Raw genomic sequence first — 14,501 nt, forward strand, 5'->3', positions numbered from 1 at the left:
TGTATTCTAGAAGATTGTTTAATAAATATGATCTAATATAAAATTACAACTGAGAGAGAAATCTAGACCAGTGCATTACAACAACTTATGATTCAGTCTGTAAAGGAAAAGGCATTCAAATTTTTGCACAGGAACAAACGCAACTTTCTCCAATAAAAATTCACTGAAGTTTGTTCAGTTTTCAGTGTGTAAAATGTATCTATCCATAACATCCTCTAGCTAGCTAACTAACATCCCTGAACTAGGAGTAAGGAAAAATATTATTCATTGTGTTAGGAATAGATGAGATGAGCTAATGCCTTACATCATTAATTAGAATAACAGAACCTCTGTACCTTTTATTATAAGAAGGGGACAATATTTTTTCTAATATAGTTTCTACAAAATTGTTAGAAATATTATGATGATTCAGGGAAAAAACATGATTTTTCCACCTATGTGCTCTCCGGCCCACAATTTTCCTCCCATTCACTTTAATAGATCAAAAGTTTTGGCCTGACAAGTGCAGCAAGGTTAAACTTAAGCCAACGCTTGGTAGTTGTACAGTGCATCCTATTCAGGCTAGCATTTTGAAGTACTCACTTGTTATTAATAGGCAATTTCTAATTGAAATTTCCAAGTTTCTAGTTTAAAGGTTACTATTCTAGTATACAGCCTGACTTCACAATGATTTAAAGTACGCCATAAAGCTAGCTCAAGATTGGCATATAAAAGCACCAAAACTGTATCAAAGTAAGTTAGAACTCCGCACCAAGCAAGTAACCATATCAAACCTGTACCAGTGCAAACCATTTCTTTATTACACTGTTTGCAAGTATTAAGTGTGCACCAGTTCAGCTGATATATTATTCAGAAATGTAGTATTGTGCAGGAGGTCACATGCCCAATATTCTATGGAACAAACCCAAATATTCTTACTGTATGGTCAATACTGAATTAAAAATATCAGATATAATATTTTGTTATTAATCTGTCTCTAGCTGCAACTCAGGATTTACTCACTGAGAAAAAAATGCAAAGTTGCTCATGCACTAAAAGGGACTGTACCCTTGGTTAATATTCTACCTTAGTACAGTCCTTTGTCAAACAAATTAGGAGAAAAATAATGACATCAGTGAACAGCAGCCTAAGTTCCAGTTTTGTTTTTAAAATGATGGAAAAATCCAGCCCATAGGAGGTCACAACATAAGCAGAACAGAATCAGACCTTTAAAATTCAGTGAACTGTCTAATACGGTGTGTGCTGAAAGTACAAACTGAATTTAAATGTCATTCTCATTTGCCTTCAATAACATCAAAGCAGCAGGAGACTGATCAGCTCTTTGTCCATTACTGTGTGCAGAGCTGCTGGCTCTTTGAAGTAGCGTCCATTCTGAGGCAGCTTTTGTTCTTGCTGCTGCACATCAAGCACATCGCCAGTCTGCTTAAAGCAGAGTTGCTTATTTACAATGACGAGCCCTGTCACATTTTATTAGTGCCAAGAGGGTCGGGTTTTGTGATGTGCAAATTGTACAGAGTGAATGCCTCCAGATTGACTCTCTTCTGATTAATTTTCTTATTGTTTTCAGGCAGGCGTTTTGAAGGACTTTGTGTTGGTGTTCTACCTTTGCATCACTGAGGTATAGGAAACCTCAAGGAAAAATAAGAGAAAGTTATTGTTACTTAACAACTTGAAAGGTACCATATGTATGTAATTTGTAATCATCTTCACTAATATCACTGGTTGCTATGGGATCAGAAAATATTCAATTCAGAGACACCAAACAGGTATGCAAGCAGTAATTCATGAGTAGATGTGTAGATCATGAAATCTAATCTTTCACCCCATGCAAAAGTGAAAGTAATCCAATCTTATATTACAGTGCCACTTCATTTCACAACCTAAATGTTCATTAGTATGCAAATAATAGAAAAGAAATGTGCAAAAATGCATCACATTATTACAGAATCCACATTAATACTGCCAACAAAAACAAATATCTTACGTAAAGTGCCTTAAGCCCTTCAATTTCCTACAGGCATAATTCCTTCCCTTAACAATACAAATACAGTAAGTTTTCCCTGGGGAAATAAATGTTCCTGCCAAAGTCACTCCGTAAATGCAATGTATTTCTGCACTACCCCCACCTCTGCCACCCTATCAGTAAGACATAGATGCAATCTTCATTCCTGTTTTGAGAGATTAACAGTTTTACTTTGAACAACATAGCTCTTCTGCTCATCAATTTTGTACCAAATTTTGAACCATTGCAAGGCGAAGGAATGGATTTTCAATGGGAAATTGATATGTGTTTGTTGGAACTCTGTACAAGCAGACCAGAAAAGAAGAAATCCATGAAGTAGATTGCTACAAGAACTGACAGAGGGAAAAGTAAAATAACAAGAGCCTGGAATTTGTGGTTGTAATAACAACGAAACTATCAACGTTCACTATTATTACTGTGTAAAACTGATGGCAACTCCTGACGTTCACACATGTGCAGTTAAATACAAATTCAGCAGTTGCTGTCAGTGAAACCATGCTTCTCTACAGGGTTTGTCATTGCAGTCTTCTCTGATGCAATCAGCACCAAATCAATGATTGATGTGAACTTCAACTTTTTAAGCACTATTCTCACTGTTAAAATCATTGAAGTTATACCTTGTTGAATGAGATGTAACTTATACCAAGTCATAACTACTGTTGAACAACCTCTCTGGCCCTGGAAAACTAATATTCAAAGTCTGGTGTGTTATTCCCTCTATTCCATGATAAAAATTCCATAGATTTTTAATTTTAAGTTTACTTATATTTCAATTTCAGCCTTAATCACATATACATTCCCAAACTTTATTCATTAAAAAGTGAAGGACAATCCAAGATGGGCAACAAATGCTGGCCTAGCCAGCGATGCCAACATCTGATTGAAGTCATCAAGGAGGCTGAGCAGTTACTGTTCCTGGATACCAGAGATCCCCAGTAGATTGCGACAGAATGAAAGTGACATCGTGATAGGAGAAATTGATGCCACAGAGTACACTAAATCTTTGTGAGCAGCTTTCTTCGAAAGCAGCAGCGAGCAATGTCCCGTTATCCCTGGCTGCAAAATCCAGACTGAGGTCTTTTGCCTAGTTGTGGTTTTGATTGATCTCATGACCTGCTTCATTACATCTCTCTAAAGAATTGCTAAACACAACTAAAATGGGGAAAATTCTTGCTTTTAAAACTGTTGAAATTTTTAATTGCGTTCATTTGCATCAGTTGGATGTGTAGCTGATTCAATGGACAGCCAACTGTAAATCTCAATTTTACGCAGGACTCTTAACAACTGAAAATAATAAAAGCAAAGTTTCCTTTCATTGTTCATGGTCCTGTTTCATACTATTCAATACAAATTAGTAAGGATTCCTCAATCACTCAAACAACTTAATTGACAGTGATTCCACTCCATACAAATGAACTCTCAGTTCCTGAAAAGAGAACGAGAGAGAGAGAACGGGCTCACCAAGCAAAGATGCTGGAGATGAAATTAACAGCTCAAGAAGCAGAGGGGAAATTCCAAAAGGAAATGGAAAGGGGACAGAGGGAACTAGCTATATTATGGGGAAATAACTTGGTGAGGTCCCAAACACTGCTCCCCGAGAAGCCAGAACAGTCCAGAGAAGCTGGGCAACCATTACAATTTCAGCAAAACTCTGCAGTGTTGCAGAAAGCTGAAAAAATTTCAGAGACCCTGCAGGGGGGCAAAAGAACCCATCAGGGATAAGGTGGCTCAGGGAAAATAAGGCAGGATCTGGCTAAGGTGGACTGGGAACAACTACTTGTGGGGAAATCTACAGAAGAGCAGTGGGCGGGGGGGACGTTCAAAAAGGAAATGGGGAGGATTTCAGCAAAGCCTTTGACAAGGTCCCACATGGGAGACTTATAAAGAAGGCAAATGCACATGGGATACAGAGTAATTTGATAAGATGGATTCAAAATTGACTTAGCTGTAGGAGACAGAGGGTGATGACAGAAGGATGCTTTAGTGACTGGAAGCCAGTGTCCAGTGGTGCACCACAGGGATCTGGGCTGGGTCCCCTATTATTTGTCATTTACATAAACGACATAGATGACTATGTCGGGAGTAGGATTAGTAAGTTTGCGGATGACACAAAGATTGGCCAGGCGGTTAACAGTGAGGTTGAGTGTCTTGGGCTACAGGAAGATATAGACAGGATGGTCAAATGGGCAGATAAGTGGCAGATGGAATTTAACCCTGAAAAAGGTGTGAGGTGATACACTTTGGAAGGAGTAATTTGACAAGGAAATAGTCAATGAACGGCATGACACTAGGAAGTTCTGAAGAATGAAGGGACCTTGGCATGTGGTGTCCATAGATCTCTGAAGGCGGAGGGGCATGTTAGTGGGGTGGTGAAAAAGGCATTTGGGACACTTGCCTTTATCAATCGAGGCATAGATTACAAAAGTAGGGAGGTCATGTTGGAGTTGTATAGAACCTTGGTGAGGCCACAGCTGGCGTACTGTGTGCAGTTCTGGTCGCCACATTATAGGAAGGATGTGATTGCACTGGAGGAGGTGCAGAGGAGATTCACCAGGATGTTGCCTGGGATAAAACATTTAAGTTATGAAGAAAGGTTGGATAGACTTGAGTTGTTTTCGTTGGAGCAGAGAAGACTGAGGGGTGACCTGATCGAGTGTACAAGATCATGAGGGGCATAGACATGGTGGATAGGGAGCAGCTGCTCCCCTTAGTTGAAGGGTCAGTCACGAGAGGACACAAGTTCGAGGTGAGGGGCAGGAGGTTTATGGGGGATGTGAGGAAAAACTTCTTTACCGAGAAGGTGGTGACGGTCTGGAATGCACTGCCTGGGGGGGTGGTGGAGGCGGGGTGCCTCACATCCTTTAAAAAGTACCTGGATGAGCACTTGGCACGTCCTAACAGTCAAGGCTATGGGCCAAGTGCTGGTAAATGGGATTAGGTAGGTAGGTAGGTTAGGTATTTCTCATGTTTCGGTGCAGACTAGATGGGCCGAAGGGCCTCTTTTGCACTGTGTGATTCTGTGAAAGCTACTTGGATTTACAAGGGCTGAGATTAGGCCAGTAAAAGTTAAAGAGGTCAGGAAAATGGATTTCAATAGATGAAGGGAGTGAGCCAGAGACCAAATTGGCTAATACCTTCTTTGCTAAATTAAGCAGGGAACAGGACCATTCCCATGCAGCAAAACTAACTGTGAAATTGCTGCCTCATATGGTCAAAGAGCCACGTGGCAGGGCAATAGAAACTAGCCAGCCCCATGCCAGCCAGGGTGTTCCAGAGGACATGGGACCAAATAGGGACCAGCCCACACCAACAGTAACTACACTGGGGAAGTCGTTACCCTGTGAGCAAGTCCAAGCTTACCACCGGCCAAAAGGCAGAGCAAGTGTGGCAGATAACTCCCAGGCATTCAAAATGGGAGGGCAGTACTCAGTTGATGAGCCATGGGGAGGCAGAAAGGCTATGATGGGAGTAGCAAAGGGTGAAGGAGATGCAGCCAAAGAGGGGCTAGCGAAATTCTTCTCCCAAGGGTTAAGTAGGGGCACAGAAAGTCCCCAGATTCAGCCCGCAAATTTAAAAAGAAAGGAGAATGTACCCTGCTGGATAATCAGGAGGTCTGGGCTACCCAAACCTGCCTTTCTAAATTTGGAGGCAGATCCGAGAGATTCCCCAAGTATCCCAGAGGTAATTAGGGAGTGGAGATGTCCTAGAGCAAGGAAAGAAAAATTGAGGGCGATGCCCCACGTAGCCAAATAGCCTGAAAAAAGTCAGGTTATTAAGCCTGTAAAGGGTAAGGACTTGCCTAAAATATGGCCAGCAGAAATCTTCTTACTGACCTTAAATAGGGAAAAGGGGAGTTCCCAAACCCATAAGCTGATAGTGAGATGCCTCCCCCAGCTGAAAAGCCACCAGAGTGGGTCGCTGGAGCTGCACCTCCACTCAAGGGCAGCCGTATTCCAGACAAAATGGAACAATTTAGAAGGGTACCCCTTCCTAAGCCAAAGGCCCTGGCCAGAAAGCCAGTGATTGATTTCTTTGACCACTTTATAGCGAATTTAAATGTGGAGCAGAGAAGTTCCCAAATTGGCCCAGAAATGTGAGGGTGATGCCCCACCCAGTTGAGATGCCACCCAGAGGTACAGCCGGAGCTGGACAGCACCTGAGGGCAGCAGTGTCCCAAACAAATTGAGACAGGTTGCCTCTTGGCCTCTTGACTCTCCTCATTGCTGGCCAAGACCGGAAGGTGCAAAGGCTTCAGCGTAAAATGGTAAGTGAGCAGTTTAAACCACAGTCTACAGCAGGCGCACCTGCACTGTCGGTGACCAGAAGACCTGTGCCAATACGTCTTATAGATAAAAGCAGGTTGCAAACAAAACAATGAACTTTAGTCACAATTTAGCTGACAGGACAGCTTTTGCATAAGATCTTAACAAGTGAGTTGTACAGTGCAAGATCATGTTTGTTTATTTCATAATTAGATTACATAAACCAGGTGGTTATGCTACTCCTATATAGTTTGGTCCCAGCTGGAGTGTTGTGTTCAATTCTGGGCACCACACTTTTGGAAGGACATGAGCATTTTTGGAGAGGGTATGGAAGGGATTTACTAAAATGGTTTCAGGGATGGGGGAATTCCAGTTATGTGGATAGGCTGGAGAAACTGGGGTTGCTCTCCTTAGGTCAGAGGAGGCAAAGTGGAGATTTGATAAAGGTATTTAAAATCATGAAGAGTTCAGATATAGTGATTAAAGAGAAACTGTTTCCTCTGGCCGAAAGGCCAATAGCGAGAGGGCACAAACTTAAGGTGACTGGCAAAAGGACCAGAAGTGACAAGTGGAAAAACGTGGTTAGGATTTTGAATGCACTGACTGAAAGGGTGGTGTGCACAAATTCAACAGTAGTCTTCGAAAGGGAGTTGGATAATTATGTGAAGGAGAAATGTTGCTGGGATTATGGGGAAAAGAGTGGACTGCTCTTCAAAAGAGCTGGTGCAGACTTGATGGGCAAAATGGTATCCTCCTGTGCTATATTATTCTATGATCCAATATATGAAAGCCAGGTATTAAATTGGCATCAGCATAGCTGTATGTAAAGGACTCATTTAAAAAACTAGAAGGACTCCAATGGTACTTTGTAAATGACCAGACAAAAGAGGATAGATGACCATTGCAACAATTCCAGGCTGGCTGGACATCATTTGAACACCTGTCTACTTAACTTGGTTACATTGTGGACGCAGAAAACAAGTGAATTATCAATAATTGAATCTTGTCTTCATCGGGACCAGTTGTTGAGGTGTGGTTCTATGTTTTAAAGGTCTTTTAAAGCGAGGCAAAAGTTAGAATAAGAGACAAGACACAGCTCCACAAAAAACTATTCCAACCTGGCCTTTCATCTTCTGGAATCTTCATCACTGCTCATTACCTCACTGCTTCATGCCTGTTGCAAGTTTACAAACTGTGAAGCAGATAACCTGGCTTCAAGAGAAAGCCATACTACACTACAATGGTAGCCATCAAAATCCTTGAAATTTTGCAGACAAGCTGGAGCCAACCACAAGGAAATAATTTTAATTATGGGGTTAGTCTAAGATAGAATGTGGTAGTTGTGCTCTTATTGTTGTCCAAGCAATTATAAATTCATATCAATATTGTTAAAATTCTAATGTCAATTTTTCCAGTGTATAATCAATGATAGTCTTATAATGAAAACAATGGTTCATGCCTGAAGTTTCCTCAGGAACAAGACTCAATATAAAGTTAAAATGTGTGCAGATAAAAAAGCACTTCCCAAATTATTAGACTTGCAATTTATTACCAATTGATAAGCTTTATATTAAGTGGATAACGCTTTAAAATGTTTAAAATATTAATTGCCAATATTGAACAATGCAATTTCAATTCAAAATGAATGCAAAAGAATCATGCAAATGATAAAATTTCAAAGCAATAGAATATATTATGGTATTATTATTAAAAAATCACAGGGTCATAAACTTTAAAATTACCCGGGCCAGGAGTTTACCTTTGGTGCGCGGGCATGCGCCCAACACGCCGGAACGTAAAATGTCATACGATGATGTCGGGCGTGCATTTTGACGTCATCGCACAACGTCGCAATGTTTTGTTTGGCGGGCATGCGGCAGAGTCAGCTGCGCGCCCGCCGATAACTGAAAGGCCTTTTAAGGCCATGAAGAAGGTAATTAAGTTGAAATTTACGCTGTCCGCCCAACCTAACAGTTGGCAGGCAGGCGAAAAGGCCAAGCGGCCTTTACATTTTTTAGGAAACCTCATCCACAAACAGGATGAAGTTTCCTAAAGCTATTACAAATTAAGTAAAAACTTTCTTTTGAAACTAAAAACCATGTCCCATCTCATGTAACACAGTCACATGAGAGAAGACATGTTTCATTGAATTTTTATTGTATTTCTTAATTTTTCAAAAAGAGCTTCAATTTCGCTGAGGCAGCTCCGTGCCTCAAGGAGATTGAAGCGCTCCTTCGCGTGCCAGGCCCACTCTCCCTCCTCACCCCCGCCCGCACAGGTAGCACTCAGTGCTGCCGCTCGCGATCCTCGCAGGGTGGGCCTTAATTGGCCCACCCACGTGAAATCACGGTACGGAGCCAATTGCGGGCAGTGATCAGTTTCCCAACCGCCCCTGCCAGCTCCCGCCAAGCCTGCCCAATGCGGGAAAATTTCAGGCCCTGGTGCTGTTGGTATTCTCAAGTTTACAGCCTGAAACTCTACAGCACTGTACAGCTTCAGCTATCTTAGACCTACACTCTGCTGATTTAACAGCGTAGCTCAGCATTTGATCAGTTCCGTTGATTGTTGCTCTGCAATGAATGGCTTGTTATAAATCCTGAGCTAACTATCTTTCACAAAAGGTCAAGTTCACAATCAAATCAATTGTTTGCAAGAGATTTTCTAATTGAAGCAGCATTAGTGTTCATTGTAAGCAAAAGATTTGCCACAGCAAGAAAGACAGAACAGTTCAGGAAAAGGATCCTAAACTGTCAGGCCAAAATGGATAAAGGCTCTACAGTTGAAAGTGGAATGGAGGAAGGAAGGAATACAAAGGAGATCAAAGTCAGAGTGGTGTGGGAAGAGTGTGTAGGAACACAGAAATGAAGGATATTGAGGTAGGGAGATTTGAAATGAGGACAAGGAAATCAAAGCATGCCCTAGTATACCTTACTGCAGTGACCATTTTAGTTGGCTGTGATGAGCTGTCCAAATATCCAAGAGGGATATATCCTAATTTCATAAATTTTCAGCAGACATGCATTTGTGATATTCAGGTGCACCCAAAATGGATAGAGTCCCATGACAATCCAGCTAATGCAACTAATTTAAAATCCACATAATCATTTGGTTAATAATATTTGCAGATCTTTTATGATGCAGGCTTCTATCCTCACCCAAGCCTGTAAATATTTCACACTGATGGCATTGTAGATGGCAAATGGAAATTCAGATTACCATCAGCCACACACACGTCAGCATGCTCTTAACAGCAGGGTCTATTAATAATATTTATTTTTAAGATGGCTTTGAGAGTTCTTAAAACATTGATTCTGTTGTTTTTGCTGGTCTATTTTAAGGCTTGATATTTGTTGGTATTGTTAATGAAATGCAAGATTTGCCGTTATTCATGTTCTGCTTACTGAATGATTTATTTTCAATGCTAAGGTTTTGTTCCTCAACAGCCTAAATATAGACTCTGTTCACAGTTCATTGATAATATAATCCAGAGCGTTGACATTAAGTTAGGTCTAGGTTCTCACTGATAATACAGTCTCTACACTGGCAATTGCACCAACAAAATAACCCAAGGATCATCAGTAATGTAACTACCGGATGATCAGTATATTGGCAAGACCAGCACACCAATAATTCAGCCTTGCAGCTGGGGAGAACATGAATCGAACAGCTGGATCACACAGTGTACTAATGATTCCAATCTTGTGCTGTTTATACATTCTGTTGACATGAAGTCTTCACTGTTAAAACTATTGGCCAGGACCTACTGCTATAGTGCACTAAAGATGTTACCATCACAACAGCAGGTATGTAAACTTTCCTTATGCCCACTTTTGATATTGGAGCCATTAAGTTAAAAATCTTTTCTACTCCGTCCTTCAAATTCAAACTAGCATATGAGAATCAGAATCCAGTCCAGCATTTTAAAATAAAGTGGACTGAATTACATCAACATCCTAAGGATCAATTATTTCACTTCCTAGCTGCATCAAGTAGACATTAACAAGTAGACTACATTTTCTTACTCAAGCATTATAAATAAATCTACGCTTCAAGAGTGTAGAACATTAAACATCCACTACAGTTTTGGACAGACTCAGATCAAATGAGACTCATTTTTACTTAAAGTGAATGTTGTGTGGAGTGATAAAGATCTATTCCTATCCTAATTCTCCAGCAGCAGATAGATGGTTTCCTTTTTAAAAAAATAACTTAGTGCATTGATTCACCTCCTCAACATAAAAGTTTCATCCTCAGCTCCTAATGCACATGGACACACTTGCACTTCAGCTACACGTCCAAACCAGTTGTTGAAATTCATAATCCAGGCAAGCAGTAACCTATTTGGCTGCTAACTGAAACTTTAGTCATTCTATTTAAAGAGTGTGCAAGCCTGGATATACACAAAGCTCACTCCAAACAATTAGAAATTTAAATCCAGAGGATGAGGCGAACTCCAGATCTCTAAATATAACTAAATTTAAATTTAAAGGGTTTTCAAAAAGCATTCAGCAGGCCCAATAGTTTGGCTCTGCAGTGGATTTGTCCTCCATATGATGTAAAATGGTATGTTGGGAGATTACCACTTCTAGCAGGCACCTCAAAGTACTAGAGAAGTACCAACAGCAATGCCTTCGCAAGATCCTCCAAATCAGGTGGTAAGAAATGCGGTCCAAAGGCCGCTCCCAAACCAACATGCTCAGCATCCAGGACAAAGCAGTTCACTTGATTGGTACCCCATCCACAAACAATTGCTCCCTCCACTGCTGACGCACAGTAGCACCAGTGTGTACCATCTACAAGATGCACTGTTGGAACTCACCAAGGCTCCTTAGACAGCATCTTCCAAACCACGACCACTACCATCTAGAAGAAAAAGGGTAGCAGACGCATGGGAACACCACCACCTGGAAGTACCCCTCCAAGCCACTCACCATCCTGACTTTCTGACATTCTGAAATATATCACCATTCCTTCACTGTCATTGGGTCAAAATCCTGGAACTCCCTCCCTAATAGCACTGTGGATGTACCTACACCACATGGACTACAGTGGTTCAAGGAAGCTCACCAGCACCTTCTCAAGGGCAATTAGAGATGGGCAATAAATACTGGCCAAGCCAGCGAAGCCCACATCCCATGAATGAATATAATTTTAAAAATCAAGGTATGTAACACCTATGTCTGCCACCAGACTCCTGAAGCAACTGCTTTACTCAGTCATGCCTGGTGGCGCCCAGGAGGACAGCAGAAACACATTAGGGATGTCCTCAAAGCATCCCTGAAGAGATCAAACATCCTCAACAACTCATGGGAAGCCATGGCTTTTGACTGACCAAAATGGAGAAGGTTCATTTGGAAGACACTGAACAGATTAAGACACTTCATCGGGAACATGTAGAGGCAAAGTTGAAGCTTTGGAGAAAGCTCACAAACCTCCAGACTCCTCATCTGTCCGACCCTTCAAGCACCACTTGTCCCACATGTGACAGAGTCTGCAAATCGCGCATTGGACTTCTCAGCCATCTCAGATCCCTTCAAACCAAAGTGGAAGCAAGTCATCCTCGATCCCGAGGGACTGCCTAAGGAAAAGGCCACTTCCAGAGAAGCTTGTTCTGGATTTATACTGCAAGTTTAATATATTAACAGTTCCCTCTCCTCACGTTCTGTCTTCCTCTCCATCATCAGTTTATTCTTCAAAAAGTTCATCCTTAACCCCTTTGTCCTTACGGATACTGACCCAACTCAGGCCTCTCTTTCCTCTCCTGCCTTTGAATGTCTTGCCACCTTTCTCCATTCTCCCCAATGCCCCCACAAATCCATGCCCATCTTTTCTGCAACTCCATATTTGAACCCTGATCAGATTTCTGCCCTTGCCAGAGCCTTTATCAAAATCACAAATTACATCTCACGTGACTGTGCTAAGCTATTCTTCCTCAAGCTCTCCAAAGCTTTTGACCACACCATCCTCCTCCAATGTCACCCCTCTATTGTCCAGCTGGATGGAATTACACTCACCTGTTCTATTCCAATCTACCGAGGTAACCAGAGAATCAAATGCAATGGCCTCTCTTTATGCTTCTGCACCGTTACCTCTGAAATGACCCAAGGATTTATCCTGATGCCCTCCTCTTACCTTCATGCTGATCATGAGCAACATTATCCAAAAACACGTCAGATTACACATGTTTGCTGATGATACCCAGCTCTACCTCACCACCACCTGTCTCAACCCCTTCACTGCCTATGATTTGTCATGCTGCTTGTCCGACATCCAGTATCAGACAAGCAGAATAGCCTCCAATTACATACTGGAAAGACTGAATCCATTGCCTTCGATGCCCGCCACAAATTCTGTTGCCTAGCTAACGATTCCATCCCTTTCCCTTGCCTCTATCTGAGGCTGAAACAGACTGTTTGCAACCATGGTGTCATAGCCTCTCTATCACCAAGACCTTTTTTTCCACCTCCATAATGTCGCCCCTCTCTACCCATCTCAGCTCATCCATTGCTGAAACCCTCATTCATGCCTCTAGATTCAATTATTCAGATGCCTCCCACCTTTTATTCTCTGTAAATTTCAGGTCATCCAAAATACTACTGCCCATATCCATGTTCCGTTCACAGATTGCCCTTGTACTCACTTACACCAGCTCCTAGTATGGCCACACCTCGATATAAAAATTCTCATCCTTGTTTTAAAATCCCTCTATGGCTTCACCTCTGTTTATCTCTGGAACCCCTTCAGACCCACAAGCCTGGGAGATCTCGCTACTCTTCTGATTCTGGGCTCTTGCCCATCCATTTTTTTTTTCCGCTCCACCACTGACAACCTTTTGAGCTGCCTAGGCCCTAAACTCTAGAATTCGCTGTATAAACCTCTCTGCCTCGCTGTCCTCCTTTATGACGCTTCTCAAAATCTCTCTTTGACCAAACCTTTGGTTGCCTGTGCTAACATCTCCTTAAGTGGATCAGTGTCAATTTTTGTTCAATATTTGCTCCTATGAAATGTCTCAGGATATACAGATACAGTATAAATGCAAGTTGTTGTTGCTGGTTGCAAAATAGAAATTGGTTCACACCAAAGCTAAAGTTTCAGTGTAAATGTAACCTCAGACACAATCTCAAGAGAAAAGTGAAACTAAAACACTTGATTATAGATTGCAAGTGCAACACATTTCCTATGAATAAAATGGAAACAGTTCTGTCTTTCTTTTGATGAAATTCAAAGCCTAGTGTTGCTCCAAATCTTGCGCTACAGTGAGCCCTTCTGGTGGAAGTTGGTTACTACCAGCAAGGCAAACAAATGGACTTGTGTGAAGTGACACCAAAGTCTTTCCTAGCTGTCAATTGTCACTCCAGCCACCCATCTCAAAAGACAAGTGTGTAGATTTTCTTTTCATAGCCATTTTTCTTCAATTTTACATAATGAAATTAAAATCTAACTTTATTACTTGTCACAAAAAAGAAATATTGAACAATATTTGTGGGTTTACTTTGAGGTAAACCACATTGTGGAGGAAAAAAAAAAATCAAAGATTGATAATTAACTGAACAAAATTATGATCAACAGTTTACCAAAGACCTGACTGGAACTGTAAATAAAGTGCACAATCCTAGCCTTTAATAAGTGATCTGTATTATTTGCAGTAACCGTGGAGTCCACCTGCCTACAGCTGCTTCTCTGTAGCCTTTAACGGTAACAGGAGTTCATGCTATTGGATGCTTTGATTTCTCATGTGACTTCACTGCACAGGGACAGACTGCTTCTGTGGACCAACATACACTGAAGTACAAGTTTTTTGTTACTAAGCATAAGTAAATAACCACAGATCTTTCCTTAACCATCACTATGTCACTGATGAGTTACTTTGTTGGACCACAATTTTACTGCCGGGCTGCCAACGAGGAACTGTATCACCCAGAGGCACAACGGCTGTAAGAAAATCATGCCAAAGATTGGCCTGGTCATGTCTATAATATAATCAGGGAAACCTTTACTCAGTTAGTTCAAAAAATTACTTCTGGAATAGATTTTTTGGATTTTGCTCCTGCTCCAAAAGTAATATTGGGACTGAATAAGAAAGGTGTCTCAAAGTTTAAAGGTTTTTTTTATTTAAAAAATAAGATTGCAATAGCTAGATTAGGTTACATTTATTAACAAAAGAGTTAAATTGAAATAACAGAAACCTAATAAAGAGAATGTAGAACAAAATAGAA

General features: G+C 41.2%; 1 protein-coding gene across 3 annotated transcripts in view; it reads right to left on the minus strand.

Moving 5' to 3' along the window:
- capn10 (calpain 10) overlaps positions 1-14,501 on the minus strand; it is a 40,892-nt gene continuing 26,391 nt past the window's right edge. For all 3 annotated transcript variants that reach the window (XM_041181902.1, XM_041181897.1, XM_041181890.1), the window contains one exon: positions 1-1,629. In XM_041181902.1, coding sequence (XP_041037836.1) covers positions 1,600-1,629 — 30 coding nt within the window. In that variant the 3' untranslated portion in view covers positions 1-1,599. The remainder of the gene's footprint in view (positions 1,630-14,501) is intronic.

Source organism: Carcharodon carcharias, chromosome 2, assembly GCF_017639515.1.
Source record: "Carcharodon carcharias isolate sCarCar2 chromosome 2, sCarCar2.pri, whole genome shotgun sequence".
NCBI lineage: Eukaryota > Metazoa > Chordata > Chondrichthyes > Lamniformes > Lamnidae > Carcharodon > Carcharodon carcharias.